The sequence below is a fragment of the Pezoporus flaviventris genome, unplaced genomic scaffold, assembly GCF_033815535.1.
Source record: "Pezoporus flaviventris isolate CSIRO_AGI_PZ_B2104156 unplaced genomic scaffold, CSIRO_AGI_Pfla_v1 ptg000025l, whole genome shotgun sequence".
NCBI classification, from domain to species: Eukaryota; Metazoa; Chordata; class Aves; order Psittaciformes; family Psittacidae; genus Pezoporus; species Pezoporus flaviventris.
In genome coordinates this window covers 5,693,096-5,713,028 of record NW_026892573.1, presented here as the reverse complement: position 1 = coordinate 5,713,028, position 19,933 = coordinate 5,693,096, and the positions used below count along the sequence as shown (strand labels likewise).

At 41.6% G+C, this 19,933-nt stretch overlaps 1 protein-coding gene across 3 annotated transcripts in view; it reads left to right on the top strand.

Moving 5' to 3' along the window:
* Positions 1-19,933, top strand: part of TSC22D1 (TSC22 domain family member 1) — a 94,133-nt gene that overhangs the window by 51,876 nt on the left and 22,324 nt on the right. The window contains exon 2 of one of the 3 annotated variants that reach the window (XM_061457304.1): positions 17,013-18,540. The exons of the other annotated variants lie outside the window; for them this stretch is intronic. Within the exon in view, the coding sequence (XP_061313288.1) occupies positions 17,013-17,016 (4 nt within the window). The 3' untranslated portion in view covers positions 17,017-18,540. Of the gene's footprint in view, positions 1-17,012; positions 18,541-19,933 lie in introns of those variants that run through there. 3 annotated transcript variants of the gene reach the window in all.

Genomic DNA, 19,933 nt, shown 5'->3' with positions numbered 1-19,933 from the left:
TTAGTCATTTCCTCTGTAACCTGAATCATGAAGTCGTAACAGTTTGGCTGGGAATTTTTAAATTTGTGTTTCTCTGATCAACAAGATTGAAATTGATGTAATTATCTGAAGTCTTTCTGTAATATTTCCTTCTGAGAATTTTAGGCCATATATGGCTGTTGTGTGTATCTAAAGATAACTTCTTGAAAGGCTTCTTTGCATGCCTTCATACTGTTACCACTGCAGTATCCACATTCTAGCAGAATTGGATGTGCCAGGACTTAGTGTTAAATTTAGTCCAGCTTGTTACTTTGCTAATGGAATTAAACCAGTGCAAATTGGACACTATTATATTCTAATACTAAAATTATCCCAGTATATCAGTACATGAGTAGTTCTCCATTGACACTGATGGTGTTTCCTTTCTCTTATTGTTATAGTGAAAAATAATGTGGTTCTTAGATATGATTTTAAAACCTATGACTGTTCCGAGTAAGCATATGCAATGTATTTAAAAGGATCTGTCTGCCTTGTACCACTTCCTCCTGTATTCCGCAGCTCTCCCTGGAAAAACTCAGGGATGTAGTCTCCAGAACACTTTACATTTTAACGTGAAGACAAGGGTTGATACGTAGTCTGTCATCCGCAGAGGATTTCAGGCCTGTATGATGCCAGGTACTGTCATTGTATAAATATTAAATGTGTATTGTTTCATAAAACTGTTTACCCTGAGGAAGTGATTATTTAAATTAATTCTTCAACTGGGAACATGTTTTTTACTAACGCAGTGCATGTTAAGTAGAAGTTATAGGGCTGGAGAGGAAGGCAGTTGCGTCCTTTCTTACCAGCCTTGCTCTGTCTGCTTCTAATACTTGTTGTTAGCCATATGCTTTTAAATTGAGTGTTGCCTTGGAAGATTTTGGATTTTTTTTTTTTCTAAGAGGGTAGCAATATTCTTTTGTTTGGCTCCCCACTCCCACTTGGTGGGTATGACATCGTCCTGGCCACTTCTTCCTCCTGCTGCCCCAACTGTTGTAATGTTGACTTTACAAGCAAACTGAAACTTCCCTTCTCATGTTCAACATAGAAAAGATACGTTCTTTGTCCTGGAAACTTCACAGACTATGCTAACAGGTTAGTGTTTGCACTAAAATTACTTAAATCCATTGTATATCCACTTGCGTGTAATTCTTTGCACTGATGTCTGTGTTGAACTGCAGGGTGCTAACAGTGATGCCACAGCTTCCCCTGTAGTTGTACAGGTGAGGAATCGGTAATGATGAGGGAAGGATCAAACCAAAAAGGCAGTTTATGTTGGGAATGTCTGGTATAACCTAAGCATATAGCTGTGTGGGTGCCATAGACTTCTGGAAGCTCCTGCCTAACTAATATTTGGGTTAATCTCTGGCTGGTAGAGTGTTCACTTCCACACACTTGATAATCAGAATTTTTGTAGTCTCGCACACTATTCCAAATTCCTATCATTCATCTATCCATTTTAAGCATGTCTCTTGTGTAGTACGTCTAAAATGACCCAGTGTTTTGACCTGACGGTAATAGGAATATGCGAGTTCCTCCTGCTGCTGTTCAGCCAGTGTATGGCTGCTTTCACCATTCAACTGAGATGATGCTTCCGAGTGGAAGAATGGGGCATTTAAAGTGATCTGCTGACTCTTGCTGTATATTTGACCTTTCCATAGCAGGGACCAGCAGGGTTTCAGTTTACCATTGCAGTGCTGAGAGCACAACTTCTTTGTTATGTCAGGTTGGATTGCACTGAAATTCTTCACTATAAGGGTGGTGAGACACTGGCACAGGTTGCCCTGAGAAACTGTGCCTGCCACATTCCTAGCAGTGTTCAAGGCTGGATTGGATGGGGCTTTGAGCAACCTGGTCTGTTGTGAGGTGTCCCTGCCCATTGCAGGGGGTTGGAACTGGATGATCTTTAAGGTCCCTTCCAACCCAAACCATCCTATGGTTCTATGAAATTCAGCAGTTAATATCTTGCTCCCTGTATAAACCCTGCGAAAATCTGCTTTGATTGCCCTTTGCTGCCCAGCCATGTCCCCTCACACAGCTTGTCTGGCCAAGCTCACTGCTCTCTTGGAATATGAATTTTTGTGGAATTGTTTGCACAAGGGAATGCACCATTTAACAGTGAAACTCGGGAAGGGGGCATTAGAGTGTTATTCAGTAATAGAAGCTGTTTTGCCAGAATGTAAATTATGTCATTGGAATGAAATAATTTGGAAACACTGAGGTTTTAATTCAAATAAAAATAAACCTCTGCTTTTCAGAGAAAACAGATCTGAAAGAACTGTCACCCCACGTGTTAGTAGAGAAAGACACAGTTGTGTTTACTGGGGAAGGTAGTATGTGGGAGGCAATGGAAAGGGTCAGGTTTTCAGTTGTAACGTAAGAAACATAGCCCTGGTTCCTCTTTGTCTGTTCCTCTTCCATTTTCTGATTAATTCTTTTTCATCTGTGCATGAACAGATTTGCATCTTTGCAGTTGCTGTAACAGCTAGGAAAGGAAAGACGAGTTCCCTCACCTTCTAGGCATAAAATGGTGCTTCAGAAATGCCAAATAATGTCTTTTAGTTTTACTTCCTCTGCCTTACAGAGCTGCTGTATAATTAAAGCTTCAACTTTCCCATCATGTCCCATACAACCCAAACGTGCCTCAGTCTCTCTGTAGTTCCTAGTCTTTTAAATGCTAATGGTGATGAGGTTTTTTTTGTACAACGGTTTGGGTAATTTATCAGAAGTTTAAAACAATCTGTTCAGTGTTAGTTGGATGTGTAATTCCATGAAATGTGAACGAAAAGAGTTCAAAATCAGTTGTTTGCTGATAGACAGTGCTTTGTAAATACTGTATGGTTGATAGTCCAGTTGCTTAGCAATGACATTAACAGTCATAAGTGTTTATAAAGCAAATATAATATGATATGGTCAACAAGGTATGTGGTGTTTTTTGTATTACTTAAGTGTCCTGATAACCGTTGGAAAACGTTTATTAGAATTACACATGAGCAAGCACCTGACACTTAAGAGCAACAACTTGAGTAAGTAAATCTGATAAATGATGTGCTTGTGTTTTTTAATCTTAAACACCACAACCTAAAACAAGTGGTGAACATGATGACTTTCCAAACACATTAGCTTTGAACTTTGAAATGTTATTTTCAAGGCTTTGATAAATACTCTTGGAATTGACTTTGGATGTTCAGCCGGGAAGTATGAAGGGCGGTAGGTTATGTGATGAAAAGGCTTGTCTCCATACGCACAGCAAAGCCCTGAGGCACAGCGGCATGTGAGGGAACCTGAGTAACCTTATCACAGAAACAAGCCCCCTGACCTGGCTCCTGCCAGGGCTGTCACTGGAGATCGTCAGTCTCTGGGGACCTGGGACCAGGCACTGGATGAGTAAATGGAAAGGCTCTGCTGGGTCAGCCTGCAGGTTGGGCTAGTAGAGTCACTGTGAGGCGCAGTAAAGAATATTCTGGGATTGTATGCAACTTGGCGTGGGATGCCTAGGGGAGGGACCAAGGTTGGGGAAAGGGTGATGTTTTGGAAAAAACAATTATAGGGAAAACAGAAGGGCAAAGGGATAAAGTGAGCTGGTTGTGTGTAATCAGGTGGCTGAACAGTATGTTTGTCTGACCGTGCCCTGTCCTTATCAATGCAGTCTGGCCTGTCTCCTTATTAAACTATGTTTCTAATAGCTTTCTGGGGGAAGGGGCTACCTCCTATGCATGCCTATGGGGGCCTTGGTGCCAGCAACTCGAATCAGTCCGTGGGTGACAAGGGCCCATGTGGCTGTGTCAAGTGCAGGTGCATGTGTTGATATGTGATCATTAGGGGCTATGAAGTGGGACCAGCCTGCTTAGAGACTTTGGAGTGGCAGAGGAGTCCAGGCAAAATGTGCATACATCTGCATGAGACAGCTGGAGGGGCTGGCTACTGGGGGAATTGGGAGTCTGGGCTAACTGCTTGGGAGACTCCAGAGCCTGGCCAAGCCCCCATTTGTGTGTGTATCTGTGCATGAAGTAACCAGAGGCAAGAGGCTCTTGGGGACCAGCTGGGTAGACTAAGAGTCCAAGGCCAGATCATAGAGGGATCTGTGGAGTGAGTGTGTCTACATGTTTTCAAGGTTTTCTGGCTATCAGCAACCAGACTGGGACCACAGGGGCTTGTGTGGCAGCTGGGGAGACTGAGAGTCTGGGGACAGCTGCCAGGGAGACTGAGAGTGAGCCCAGGGCATCCATACTGTCTGTGTCAGTGCACATACATATATATTCTAATGGACTTTTTACCTGATCAGAGAGGAGCAGGGGGAGGCTGTTGGTGCTGCTTGCATTTACCGAAGTGCTGAGTTTGCGTTGACATGTGTGGCCAGCCATGTATGCGCACGCTGTGCCTGCGTGTCTGTGTGCGTGACTATAGAGAACATGTGCTTAGCCTTAGAACTGGACTGGATCTTGGGCCAGGGACTTAGGGCTGTGTCACTGCTGCTGCATTTGGCAGCTACTAATAAAGGGAGGTGGGTCTGAGAAAAGATGCTGAGGCTCTTTGAAAAATCTCTCCTTATTAACATCATCTCAGATGTTCAGTTTGAGCTTTAATGAGGAGATCTACTTTGGGTGATAGTAAATCCAGTTTTCAAATATACTGTGCTGATGAAAAGAATAAGAATCAAGTAGTATAAGGGAGTCATGGGAAACTATTTAATGTGAAGAACTACAGATGCTGTGGCTTAAATAAATTCAGAAGTCTGATTGCACAATTTATAACTTTTTATCTTCCAAATTATTTATATTCAATTTGGTTTAAAATAAAATGTTAAGTGTGCATACTGTTTGACAGCATTGTTTCCTTGCTAGCCCTCTACTAATGGGGTTTTCAGACTGTTGGTAGCGTGTTGTCATTTATTTATTATTGTTACACTTCTTTTTTCAGACTACCTAAGCAAAATTCAAGGTCCTAACACTGACCTTGGAGCCTTCTCCCTGCATGTGTCCCCTAAAGAACAACCCAGTGTCTCCAGTTTCTGGGATAGTCCTCTGTTTTGATTTAGTGGGGGTTGCAAATCGTATTAAACCCGTAACAAGTTTCTCTGTAATGACATAAAACCCCCCTCACATGAACAAAAGTCACTGTTCTTTAATAATAATATTGTCTAATCTACAAGTGACAGTTTTTAAAAAAGCATTTTGCTTTGGTCAGTTCTCTCAGCCACCTATTTGGCTGAAGGACAGAACCACCGGACAAAAGAAAAGAAAACAAAACAGGAGAAGAGGAAAGCTACTTGCGGTAAGCATGTGAGTAAATGATGCTGTTGTGCTCTGTAGAGCCTTTCTGCAAGGCTGTTTCAAAATGTCACAGGTGCTGCGTAAATAGGTTGCTGTTGTATTCAGCTATATTTTCGTACCCAGTACAAATAACACATATCACCTTTTTATTTCATTTTTCAGTTATGGTCAGGCCTTTGGAGAAGCTCACATTAGACACTCAGCATCACTTCAAAGTCTCATCTATTTTAAAGCAACTGATGTAGGGGGAAAATGAGGAATGGTTTGCTTCATGTATATTTACTGCTAAAAAATCTGAATGACTTGTGCTATTTGAGGAATGGTATGCAGCTTAGTAGCTGAAGACTGATGTAACATGTTAGGAAAGAGAGTTAAAGGTCCCCGGTATCTTAATGTGCAATGTGAAATAAATAAGTCAATGCAATATATAAAAGCTGAGGAAGTTAGTGAATCTGGAAAGAACTGATTTCATTTAAACTCTGTAGGGTGGAATGCCTGCCTCATGAAGATGGGAGAAAGGTCCTCTGCTAAATTTAAGATTAAAACTCATTCTGAGTTTCTGAAACTAGAAGAGAAGTGCCTCATCTTTAGGGGAAGAAGAAAGAGATTAATTTCAGCAGAGGAGCCTTTTGGAAAGAATGTGTTATGTAAACCAAGTTTCCAGGGAGTCTGTAGACAAAACAGACTTTAAGTCTTGATAATGCAAAATGACTCGTGTGCTAGTGCAATTATTGGAGTGTGTATGTATTATCAGTAAACTGGTATAAAGGATTAGTTGAGTCTTTGAAAAAATCTTTTTGTGAGTGTTTAGACAGATTGTGTCAGCCTTTTGTGACACCAGTGTATTGGAAACAAGGTTTTTTGTGCTTCACAGGACTTGTGAAGTTCTGGATTTTGTGTTTGAATATGACTCAGATCTTTGAGAGCTGGAGTGGGAAGATCTCAATTCTGGACAGTAATGAACTGATGAAATAATTCTGATACCTGATTTGGGTTTTTATTGTTTGCTGAGGATCTTAGTGGGCACGTGTCCTTTCAGTCTTTGTATGTTTATCCGCTATGAATACACAGCGTGCTTTTTATTTCTGTATTGTTTCCTGCCTTGCTTAGCAGGTGACTTGCTGAGATGACTCCTGCTCATTGTTGGCAGTTGAAGACTGGGGCTCCATTTTAGGATTAAATTTTTGATTCAGAAGTCATTAGCTTCATCCTCTTTGACCACTAAGTGCTGAAATAAATGTTTTCCATTTTATATTCTGTTATCTTCTGCAAGATATGACTTGACTTCTAAAGCATGTTAGTATTTAATCATAATAGAAGGGTTGGTTCCTTACCTGAATACTCAGATAAGGACTTTTTTTTTTTTGTCTATGTAGTGTCTGCTTACTGATTACTCACTTTAAAATGCCAAACATTGAAGTATGGGAACAATTGTCTGTGATGATTCTGGATTCAGTTTCATAATATTTTCCCTTTTACTTGTTAACATACTTGCATGCCTATTCGTGCCTTCCCTGATCTTATAAAAGCTATTGGTTCTTTCCTATTCTTGCTTGCCAAGAAGTCTTAAGCTAAATTAGTTGATGAAAATGTCTCTGTTCTGCTGATGCTGAGTCAGAAGTGTTTATTTAAAGATGACGAATTTAGTAATCATCAAGCCATGTTTAAATCATCAGGAATGCTAATTATAGATAGGCTAACCTATATTTCTGAAATACTTAAATGACTTAAAGCCCAAATCCTTCTTGCTTAAGTTAATAAATGCATTGGTTTCACTTGGAAATAGGGGACACTGTAATTCAAAAAAGACAAAACATGAAACTTGTAGCCTATGATATGTGGGGAGAGAAACTGAATGAGATTCTCACTCTTTTATATGCTCTTTAGGGTGAGAAATGAATACAAATCTTGGAGATTCTTTATGCTGCATGCATAATGGACTGTTGTGCTGATGATGCTTTCCTGTGCTTTTATATATGTTGAGTATTTATTGTTCAGCCTTTCTGACTGCTTTTTTCTTTAATTCTCAATTTAATTATTTCTTTAATATTTGTTGGTATTCTTATTAGCTAATATTTGAGGATTGTACTGCTGGTTATGACTATATTGTGTTCGAGAGTCAATCTGAGGAAAAACAAGTCTTCAATTTGGCTTAACAATTTAATCAACACTGTTTGCAGTCAGTGAAACAGTGCTATGGTGGATGCTATAGTGATAGCAACCATCACTAGCTAGAGTATCTTGCCATTGAAAGCTAATTTGGAGACGCAGCTGTTTTAGAGACGAATGAAAAGTATTCTGTGTGCAGACAGTTGCTGAAGTCAAGCTTGAGTTTAAATTGTGATTGTTTTAATTTTTGTCCATTACATGAGGAAATAGGTTGTTGTGTCTGCCCTTTGTTAATCTGGAACTTCCGTTTTCTTAATGGTTGTGAAATTTAATGGTCTTGCACACTGGTGTGAAGCAGCGCTGTTACATTGCAAATGGAACCCTCTTGTATTTGCAGACACCAGAATGCCATCGTTACTGGTTTTGCTTTTGAAATTAATGGGGACCTGTGTACTTCCTAATAAGAAACTATGAAAAAAGGGGAAGAATATTGATGTCTGACTAATTTATGTGAACAATCTGTCCAGTTTGCATAATCTGCTTTCAGAAACAGATCACTAATTCTAGAGAAAGTCCTGTTTAATTACAGTCAGTTGAAAAATGATTCAGTGCAGCTTTATAGTATGAAAGCATTTGAACTTAATGGATCCTTACATGTTGAGCTAACTGGTGAAAAAATTAATACAGAGCAGGCAAGTACAATTACTCTGAAGTTAGTGTATAAGATGGGTGTTTATGAGCATTTTTACATCAAATTTTAAGTAGAAATAATGCATGTGTTGTGTTCTACTGATAGAAACAAGGCCTTAAGTATGCTTTATTTTTTAAAGTTGAATGTAAAATAAAAGTATGTGATTCACTCTAGACAAAATGGCTGTGTTTTATGGGCTGAGGAAATTGCTGCCATGGCTTTAAATTGCTATTCCAGTAACTATAAGATTACAGTGGCTTCAGAAGATGTAGTATAGATGGCATGTGAGATCAAATAATGCTGATTTTACAAAATTGGTATTTCCCACAAATTGTCTTGGGAAATTTTGTGCTGTTAATGGAGGTAACTTCAATGTAGCACTCTTGCTGATGAAAGGCAGGTTTACTCAATCGCCGTGGACAGTGTTGTATGCATTGCCACACCTCTCCTTTCCCTGCTAACTTGCCCCTTCAAGTTTAGTTTTAACATGGATACATATGAAAGTAAGACTGTCTTAAGATGTTTCAAGCTTCTGAGAGCTTTGGGAAAGAAATGGGTTTGATTAGTGACTCCTTTGGAAAGAATGGGTTTATCAGAAGTTTTCTTTAAATCCTCCCCAAGAGTCAAATATATCAAATACGCACGCAGTTTCTGATACCAAGTGTAAGTAAGCCTTCTCTTTTAATGTTGGGAAAGGAGTGGGATTTTTATCTTGAGGATGGGAAAAAAACAACTCCCAGCACCTATTATCTAACTCTCTTCAGTGAGTTCCGGTTGTGTCAAATCAACCATGGGTTGGTTTTTTTGCTGTGACCTGAATCTCTCAAAACTCTGTGACAGCAGGGGATTGTCACCTCATTAAACTTTTGTGTGGCTTTGGAGCCAGGACAGTTAGTGTTTGAGAACAAATGAGTCTGAGCATCAGAAGAATGTTTTGTGCCTGTGTAGAGTTCCAGTTTATAACTGCCAAGTTTAGGCAACTGCTTATCTTTGGGCTATTCTTAACCTCAGCAAACATGTATTGCAAACATTTCTAGCATGTCTGTAACCTTGCTGTTAGAGCTCAGTCTGGACTACAACTTCTACCAGGGGAAAAAAAGGCAGGATTCCATCGTAACTTTGTGACCAAGTTGTTGAAACAGTAGAAACTTTAACTAGTAGAAGCTATAGAATAAAGACATTGGGTAAGCATGTGGTTACTACTGGAAGTCAGTGCAGGCAGGAGTGCCTATGACTTGGAAAGTAACTGGCTCTTAATAGACTTGAGAAATACTTAAAATTGTAGTTGTGTGACACAGCTGTTTTGAGAATAATGTTAAATGAGATGGTATAGGGTTAAGATACATCTCCATCTATATGGGCTTAATGCTTTGTGTACCTTGCTGTTTCTGTGGTTTTTCTCTGAACCATAGACATCTGTAATGTTCATTTCTCCGTCTCTTAAATTCAGTTTTGCATTTCTTAATGTCAAAGTTTCTTTTCTTCTTCTTTGCTTTTAAGTTCTAGGGAACGACTGTAGGGAGCAGTTCCCACCAAGTTACTAATCAAATATGTTTCCTTTCACTTTAACACACTGTTAATGGTAGTTTAATTCATGCAGCATTGGTCTAAGTGCTTGGACTGAAACAGTAGCTCAAAGTGATACTTTATGAAGGAAATAGTCCCAATGTTACACAAGTGTTGAACTTTGTAGAAGTGGCAGTCTGAGTGTTGCAGAAAAGCACCTAAGTGTATAAAGCTCATCCAGATTCATAGGCAGATCTTTAACATAAATACCAAGCTATTCTAATTTTTTGCCAGCCTTTTTTTTTAGTATTAGCCATAGCTGTCTGTTAAACAGACTTGGCATTTTTAAAATGGATTCTACTTAGTCTGAAGTCTGCAGTCTTAAGAGCATTAACATTTTGGATCACTCTTAGTGTTTTTTTTTTTTTTTTTAGATAGGATCTCTCTTGCCAGTTTAAATACAGCCTTCTTTCAATGCTGTCTGCACCCCAGATCATGACATCATACCTTATTACAACACAGTTTGTTACCGTTGCTTTTAAATGCATAATTGAATCTTATGATCTGGTGGCACAGTTACACTGTGTGGAGTTTGTGAGGTTTCTGAGTGCTTTGGAGCTACAGCCTAGTCATGGTTACATTTGCAAGGCAAGCACGCAGGGTTTTGCCTGGGACAGTGCTACAAACCCAGGTGCCTTCAGCGTGTTTGAGGTAGCTAGTCTCTTTTCACTGTCACTTTTTGATTCCCTCCCCACTCAGCACCGATGTTCAAATTTAATTTGGGCATTTCCAGAAAGGTTTCATGTGCTCTCCTCAGCTGCTGCCTTGTTTACACTCGCCAGTGGAAGACTGAGGGAATGTGACTTTCCTCCTTAAAAACATCCAGGAGGGAGAAGAGTTATTTATGCTTAATATTTTTTCAGTCTGGACTGATCTCTTAGCTTAAACTGTTGCAAGCAAATGTGTACAATGTAATAGAGGCTGCTGCTATTGGAGAGCTGAGATGCTGGTTTGGCCTCCAACCCGGAGTGCAGAAGCCAAATAGCTGAAGTAAGTTTTAAAATACAGCTTAATATAAGGTATGTTCTGAGTAATTGCTTGCTGTACATTTGTAACAGTGCTTTTGATGAGCAATATGTTTTTTCTGTATTCTCATATCCTAGGGATGCAATATTCTGGGACCCAGTTGCTGGTTCTTCTGATGTTCTGTGCTTTTCCTTTCTGCTGTTTCAGGAAATAACTTATGCCGGTTCAGTTGAGGGTGGGGGATCACAGGTGCATGGCCTTTGCTGTTCTGAATTGCAAAGTCCACATGAAGTGCACTGGTTTTGTGTACTGCTCCTCAGCATTCCCGAGGCTGAGTCTTCCAGGCAGCATCTTCCAGCCTGCAGTGGTCTGTCAGGGCAGTAGTGCTCATGAACATGGAGCTCCGTCTGTTCTTGTTCAATTGCTTCAGAAAGCAACCTGATGTAATTTTGAAGCTAGCCCTCATTTCAGCAGGAGGTTGGTCTAGATGAAAGCAAAAGAAGATCCCTTTTAATCTATTCTGTTAGTCTGTGGTTGGTAGCACATGTATCATACTTCACTAAGTGGTTTCGAAGGCTTCCATTTTTAGCTACTTTTCTTGATGGCTTTTTTTTTCTTTTTACTGGACCTGCTGTGTTGTTACTTATTCCCATATGTTGAAGGTATAAATTTACATATCTCTAACATGTATAACCTATAGTAAAAGACATTTGGTCAGTTAAGAATACTTGCCCTTCAGTATTCTTCATCCTGTGCATCTCGGTCAGGGTCCATTTTCAGGGAGTTCTCGCATAATTTCATGCAGAGTAGACAGTAGAAAACTGCTGCTTACGGAAGTAACCGGGAAAACTAAGGCAATTCACTGAAGTAACAGTATATAACATTGCTTTGATAATTAAAAATATAAATATGGTTTTGATCAGGTAACTCATGGAGTCTACGTGCAGTATTGAAACTACAGTAGCAGACAAAAGTCTAGCTTGGCACAGTAACAAAAGATTCAGATTCTTGTGTCAAATCCTGTTATGACAGTTGATTCATTACTAAATTTGGAAGGGTAGACTGCATGAGCAGCCCATTTTTCATTGAGTTCACAATCTTGTAGGCACATCTTTCTGCAGAATACTGTGTTCCAGTGCGTGTGTAGGTAAGTCAGTGAGGGGGAAGGTGAGGTGGAGGAGTGCAAAAGAAATCGAGGCTTAATCCCTTATTTGTGATGACCTCTCACATGTCTTCAGTAGCTTGGATTTCTGAGCATGTGGGTCTTTGGAAGGAGCAGGTGGGAGTGATTGTTTGAGGTGATCTCTCGATGATGCCTTGTTGGAGGAGCATTCATGCTTCTGGGCTAAGTAAACTAACAATGGTTTCCATTAATGCTTGACCTGGCAATGTGTAAGTTCTGCCTCTTCAGAGGGAAGGCCAATGTTGCTAACAAAACAGTGCTGACATCACTTTTATACTAGTGATGCTTTTGGCAGTTGAAGAATAGGCCTTTGCCATGTTGGCTGATGCTCTGTTAAAACAAACAAACAGAAAAAAAACAGGAAGGGAAAAACCAAAAATCAGTACCTTTAAGTGTTTGAGTGTTAATAAAAAAGGGAAAACACTGAATTACATATTCACCACTACTGACAGTGACTGCATGGTGGAGTACACTGTATTTTTAATCTTCCTTTTTTTTTTTTTTGTAAAGAAACATCTAAAAAATAAGATGTAATTTTAAAAAGTATATTCTAGCAGTAAAAAGTCCTGGACATTGACTCTAAAATCTGTGTGTTCTGACCTACCAGCCTCACTTTTGTACGCACATGCGTACAGACATACTTGTGTGTGTTTTCTTAAGCTAGGTGCAGCAAGGAATTGTTTTTTCCTCATAGTATTCCTGGGAATAGTGGCAGCATTCAGGTGCACAGCATCTTGCTGCTTTAGTGTTTGCTCAAAGGTGAGGGCCAGTGAGCAGACTTGGGCTGGGTTGGGGGTAGAGTGCGATGACCCTTTGGCATCTCTGACTGAAACAACACTTTGGATTGTTTTTCCCCTGTTGCATGCAATGAGGCTGGCACAAAGGATAAGGCTCTTAAAGCTTCAGTGTCATGGGCATGTGTTTGTTGTGGGTAAACTGATGACTTCCTAGTAATGGGAAGTAGTAAATTTAGGGAAGCTTTCAGCAGGACACTGGAGGTAATCTAGTAATCCAGGTAATGCAAGGATTACTTAATCTGAGAAGTTACATTAGCTTTGCAGTGGGGAGAGGAAAAGAACTTTTAAATCTATTGGCAATTCAGTGTTTTGAAAGGAAGGGAAAAAAAGAGTATTTCAACTTATGGAGGCATAAAGAGACACCTTTCTCATCAGGTGTAAATGTTCTGGTGTGGCCCCAGTGACTTGCTCCCCTGGTCTGTGGCTTTGTTGCTGAGGAGAAGGCTGAGGGAAGGGAGGGTGTTGTTTTAGCTTCTCTTGAGTTGGCACATGTGGTGCACTGCAGTCTATATGCCGTGGAGGTTAACTCTCCCAAGAAAAACATGGTGTGCTCCCAGTCTGATTGAGATCACTGTCTGCCCTCACTCTCAAGCAGGCTCCAGCCCTCAAAGCAGAGCTGGCTTCCCGTACACAGAGCATGGGGCAGGTTTATCTGGGCTTCTCCTGCACACACACAGCCTTCAATATTTACTCAGAGGAAAAACCAACACAGGTTTTGTCCCTGAGCAATTCTGGGACCTGAAAGCGTGGTGAGTGACTGAGGGATGCCCTGGGGAGGGGGCTGCTGGTGCGGTTGGTACTGCATCCTGGGGACACTCTTTTCTGAGGCAGTCAGTGAGAGGAGATGCCGGTGGGAATGCAGCCCGGGCAAAGGGTTTGTCACGTTTTCTGTAGGACTTTGACATTCCTCTAGGCACATTCTTCGTGCACTGACTTTGTGGTGAAATACAGTTAAAAAGGGGAGGATGCCCGGTCCCTGGCAGTGTTCAGAGCCAGGCTGGATGGGGCTTTGAGCAGCCTGGTCTAGCGGAAGGTGGCCCTGCCCATGGCGGGGGGTTGGAACTATATGAGCTTTAGGATCACTCCCAACCCAAACCATTCTGTGTTACAAAGCCAGGCAGGAGGTGTGTGGCCCAGGTCTGGGGGTTGCACAGCAGCTGGGGACAGCTGCCAGCAGGTCCAGGTTTCCTGTCTCTGGGCTGTGCTCGGTTTTCATCTGAAAACCTGCTTTTTCGCTGCAACTCGTGTTTGGTCTGCAGCACCTATGAGTGCCATTGCTGGGCTGGGATTGGTCTCATTTATATACTCGGCCTCTGTGTAACTGCGAGGCATTTCTGTGTCTGTGCTCTCAGCCATTACCTGTGTAAATGCAGGCACCACTGTCCTGTCTGTTTTTCACGCTCCCTTCAGGGAGGTGAATGAGGTGTATCGTGACCTGCTGTATCCCGTGCATGCGGTGTATTTTCCCAGCAGCAGGTGTCGAGTGGCGGTCGGAGCGGTGCGGAGCGCGAGGGACCTTGCAGTAGCGCTCCGGCCACACCGGCAGTGCTGCGGCGGCCGGGCCCGCAGCGACCCCTAGCGGCCGCGGCTGGACTGCGGGCTGGGCTCCGCTCGTAGGAGCCGCCAGGTGGCGCGCTTGCCCCGCGCCGCTGCACCCAAGCAGCCGGTCCCGGCGGGCGTCACGGTTTGGCCTCGGGCTCTCCGGCTTCTGCCCGGTTAACGTGGGCCCGGTGAATAGCCCTGTGCGGCTGCTGCGGCGCGGGGGTGGAGGAAGGGGGGTAGCGTCCTCGGGGGGTATGAGAAGCTGTCTGTAACTCGGGGGTTTCCTTAGCGGAGGCTTAATCTCGGGAGTGCAGCTGCAGCAGAATGTGGTATCGGAGAAAAGGGCTGGCCAAGGGGAAGGGGGTCAGTCCTCCCTTCCTTGGAAAACAGTGATGTGCTTCAGTGTTGACAGCAAAGAGTGAACAAAGTGGGCAGAACAGGAGACTGGATATCGGGAAATATTTCTTCACCAAAAGGCTGCTCAGGCATAGGAGCAGGCTGCTGAGGGAAGTGGTGGAGTCACCATCCCTGGCAGTGCTCACAAACCGTGTAGATGAGGCCCACAGTGACATGGTTTAGTGCTGGACTTGGCAGTGCTGGGCTAACAGTTGGACTTGATGATCTTAAAGGTCTTTTCCAACCTAGCTGATTCTGTGAATTGTCACAATTCATGGTCTTGGAATTATCCCATGAGATGTTCACGTTCTGAGCTATTGATCTGGGGGAGTCACTGGAAGGAAAGGCAGAAAAAAACCTCAAACTGCCAGAGCTGTGTATGTACAGCTGAGGCTGTGGTGTCAGTGATGTGTATTGGAACGGATCTTGCTCAGGTATGGTACTCTCAAGGCATCCTTCATGTTGTTAAATAACTCTCAAATTGTAGGTCTCTTGGGAGAAAAACAGTGAGTGATCTATACCTGTACTTTATATCTTTCCTGCAGCGAGACTGGGTACTTCCTGGTTACACAAATGCTGTGCACTGCTGATTTCTATTTCTGTGTGCAGGTGCTGTATGGGAAGGTTAAAAATACAGGTGACCTCATTGTTTTCCTCAAATATCATATACGTGGTCAAAGCATAGTTTTTTGTTCTTTTTTAAAAGAAGCTGCATTGCTATTTTAGGTGCCTATTTCTGGTGATGGTATCAATGGTGTTTTCACCTTGCTGTAAGTCAGTGCAGAATTAAAATCAGGAAAAGTTGGCTTTGTGCGTTTAGAGCAATGTGTGTATCAAATATGGACAATTTGTCTTTCAAGGTTGTTACATGGAAATGTGTGAGTATTCTATAGGCAACCCTATGCATACAATAGGAGTCTTGAATAAAAAGCACCCACCTAATTGGTGAACAGAGTCTGAAGTTGGCATGAGAAACCACTTACTTTAAAACTGAAATCATGCTGTGTGGAATAATTGTTAATTCTAGTAAAAACTTGGTTTTATGCTTGGACAGCAATTTGAGACTGAAAACTATCTAATTTTCTCTTAATTCAGGCTGGCAAGAAAATAGAGGCACATGATAAAACACAACTAAGATGATAACATTTGTTTCTCCCAGTACGTTTTGCTGTGCGATTGAATAAAGGTTCAGCTTTTTAAAAAGCATAACCCAGCTATTCCTCTGGAGAGCAGTGGGAGCTGCTGGATTTTGAGCACTTCTTTCCAGCTGTTGAACTAAATGTAAAAATATCTGAACCGAGAATGTTTTTAGTGTTAGTCTGTGCAGTTTAGGATAATATATAATGGTTTTTTTCTCCTGTTTTTTTTTTTCCCCTTGTAACCTTTGGCTTTATTAAAAGTGCCAGATAGATCTGTTTTTATATGCTGTAGATCTCAGCTTTCCTCACAGTGTGGTGTGCTAGAAGAAACATTTTAATCCATGCTCTGCAGTAACAGCTGTAGCTCAGACGAATTATGCATGCTTGGTATCTTTTGCCTTTGCCCTCTGCACATTTTACACTTCCTTTATGTTTGGAATTTCATTGCCAACTCTGTCTTCATGAGGGAGAAGAGAATCCCTGGAAGGTTATTATGTGCCAGTTCACTAAATCAAATGGAAAAGTACCAGGAAGGACAGAGAAAGTGACACAGGAGAGGTGGGGAAGGAGAAGTGATGGTCTCAGAAGCCAGGAGAGGGGAAACACAGGAACAGGAAAGTTGATAGCAAGTTCCTTAAGAGTAAGAGCCTCAGCTTGAGTAACCTTATGAAGTCAGCATTCCATTAGGTGCTGTGCCTAATGGCTTTTAGCTACCAGAATTCTTAGTCCACTGAACTAATTGTTTTTGTGTTTGTGTGTGTGAATGTTTTGTTTATTTGTTATGAGCTTCCCTTTTAGAGGTTGGCTTATGCTTGCCACTGGGAAAACTGCTTTATAAGAGGGGAGGGTGTATATATAAAGGCTAACCTTAGTGCAGGAGAGTCATTGTGTTGGGCTGTTTCTGTGATAAGTGGAGATAAAGGCAGGGACAGTGGGCCTTAGGCTGGGTGCTGTCCTCTAAACATCTAACCTTGCCTATGCTAAAGTGATCTTTGAGTTTGGTATCAATAAGGGTTCCTTTGAATGGACCAGACACTGTCACAGGTGACAAATCCATGACTTAACCATAGTTTGTTTGGATTTTGTTGGTTTTTTTTAGTAAAATAATTGGATAGTGCTGTATCTGTGTCAGTACCTTTCTCCTAGGTGTAAATGATTCTGTCACTTCTGAAGTAACCGCTTTAATGTTAATTGTACTTGCTATTGGGTATCTCTTAATATGATAGCTTTGTTTATGATTTAGATCTTTTTTTTTTTTCTCTCCTTTCTGCCTGGCTGCTTATCTTCTTTGGAATGTGGTACTTCAACTGTTCTGATAAACTTCTGACACAGGTAAATATCAGTCTGTTTGTATTTACTGAGCATGCCCTCTGCTTGACAGTTTGCTGTGAGTCTTGAATCAGACGTGCCACACGCTTACCTGTGGACTGGGGAAGGGAAATCCTACTGCCACAGTGGGGCATCATTAGAAAAAATGATTAGCCAGGAAAATGGCCTGAATATTTTCTTCCTTACCTGCTTTTCTTATTCCTTCCCTTAACAACAACAAAACATCCAGATAGAAAATAACAGCAAAACCCCATGTTTGCTCTTTGGTGGTAACACTTCTGTCTGGTGTTTCCTGGAAGACCTTATGCTGATAGTGGAGTTGGCATGTTGTGTGTAAGAAAGGGGAAAGCAGCCTAGAGTGAAAAATGCTTATCTATTCTCAATTTTCCCCCTCTGCCAGTCAGTCATTTCTGCCTTCGCTTTTATGTGTTGTTCACATGGTGTAGCAGGTAATAGTTTTTCATTTTCTATCAGATCCAGTGCAAAGGAGAAGGCAAGAACATGTGGGCAGGATGAAGTAGGAGAACCTTTCGCAGCAGTTAGTTGGAGCCCATTGTGAAATACAATAGTGGAGTGAGAGGAAAAGATGTTATTTAACTTGTCTTGTTAGCTGTGTTTGTGCCTTTTATTAAAACATGGAAAGTTCAGCTTTTGTCAACTGAAAGCCTGTCGCCATGAATGCCTGAGTAGATTGCTTACATCTTTGGACTTGGATCAGCATGTGTGTACCAGTAGGGATCACTGCAGATGTTTAATGGGTTATTGAACTGTTCACTGAAGGAGAAAGTAATAAATGTTGAGTTTTTTCCAGGCACAGTGGAAACAAGAGCTCTTAAGTTCTTACGACATGATAAATTTATATTCAGAAGCCAGAAGTACAGACACTTTTTGGAATAAGCTTAGACCCCATCATCCTTAACACTTCTGATGCATTTTTCAGTGAAAAATATGAAGTGTTAGCCATTATTAACTGGAGCTGAAGTGCAGATAGGTCAAGAGACTAGCTTTATGTCCACCTATCTGCCTGCCCCACTGAAAATGACTGCTCTTGCGCCCTTTGTCTCTTCACCTCTGTGCTCTGAAGAGTGGAAATAGCATCGTATTGTGTAGGGCTCACTCAGAGTGCTGCTATCTTAAAAAATCTTGCTTGCTTGCAATGACTGAATCAGTTGATTGTAGAAAGATAGGTGTTAGCTGGATTTTGCTTTTAACTGCTGCACCTTTTAACCCACCTCCACTGAAGGGAGCTGCTGTGCTGGTTGAACCAAGGGCTGCTGGATATGGAACTGCAGTGCTGCTGGCAGGAGAGAGAGGCTTTTGTGCCTGGCTACAGAATACAGGGCAGCTCACAGCTGTATGAGTTATTTTGGAATGAGCTACCTTTGCATTGTCACCATAGCCCTTTCCCATGGGTTAGGCTGAGCCGCATAAAGATCTTGGCTAACATTACCGTTTTACTTGTGGTACCTTAGGTTAAAGTATTTCTCTAGTACGTTATATTTCGAGCATGAGCTAACAAGAGAGTCATCATAGGCCAGGTGGTTTTGTTCACGTACACAGAGAAGAGAGAGTCTGAAACTTATGATTTTGTTTTCCCCCACTATACCAAAAGCTGTCATCGAAAGACAGTGATGTGATGGCATGGGGTTATGAATCAAAGTGCAGGTCTGCCAAGGGAAATTGCACGGCTTTGGCAGCTGCTTGCTATAGATGCAGTTTCTTAAGCTTTCCCTTCCTATAGGTCTCTTTTTCTAGAAAATTCTGATATTTTCAGAAATGCTCTTTAATGGTAAATACATTTCTCAGTCTCAGTAAAAGTGTGTATAAAAATTATCCCTCTTCCTCTGTGAGATGCAGTAGTACTCTTCCAAACTGCTGATTTTGGTCTCCCAAATAACCTCCATTGCTTCAAGTTAGGTGATCAGAGCAATTCAAGTTCAAGAAAATGACTGATAATTACTGGTTATGGAACTGAAGTCCCAATTTCTGTTTTAAGAGGGGCATTTCAGCACATCTGCAATGTTGTGATATTCTGTGCTCCTTACTAATACAGGAAAAAATGAAAATATAGTCAGTAGGTCTCAGAAGAAAATGCTTTGTCAGAAGTAGCTAATTCCAGAATTGCTTGCTGTTTTTACATAGCCAGGTAAGAAAACTGAAGGTTGTGACTTTCAGTTTTTTTCTGAAATAAACATTGCCAAATGCAATCAATCGAGGAGAATACCAAAATAGATCCAGGTAAGAGCTGCGTGACAGTTGAATGTTAACAGTAAAAAAAAAAAATCGAGTATGGGATTAGTGCTGTCTTCCAGTGGCTGCTCAAGGAACTAACTGCTTAAAGTTTAGGGTATTGTTGATACTTGAACTACTTGAACTAATGTGCTTGAATCATTTATGGTGGGCCACTGATAGGATTCATTACAGGAAAAACCCTGTAGTATCAGTGGCTCAAAATGGTAAGGTATTCAGTTTGCTGCCTGGGGTTGATACTCTTTGCCTGTCAAATCTCTAAGTACTTCTGTATATTCACAGAAATCAGTATATTTGAGCAGGTTTCACAGCAAACAAAAATTATTTGTATGAAAACAGTGCATAGAGTACTTGTCAGACCCCAAAGATTCAGTTTCAGCAGCAAGTTACCCCCTTCTTCCTTCTGCATGCACACTGCCTGCCTTGTGAGAGGTCCTGCTGCAGCACCTCTAGTCCTGGTGGTCCAGGAGCTGAATGCTTGGGCCCGGTGGAGTGGCCTTCCTGTTTGTAGCAGTGGGTTCTTGGGGGGCTTTGTTCTGGTTTAGACATCAGAAAATTGCTTTTTAGCTAGATCTCGCCTTGCAGAGTGTATGGCCTAATTGAAGAAGAGAATCAGGATGGCCAAGTTTTGCTTACTCCATGGAAGGAATATTGGGCATGGCAGAGAAACCCAG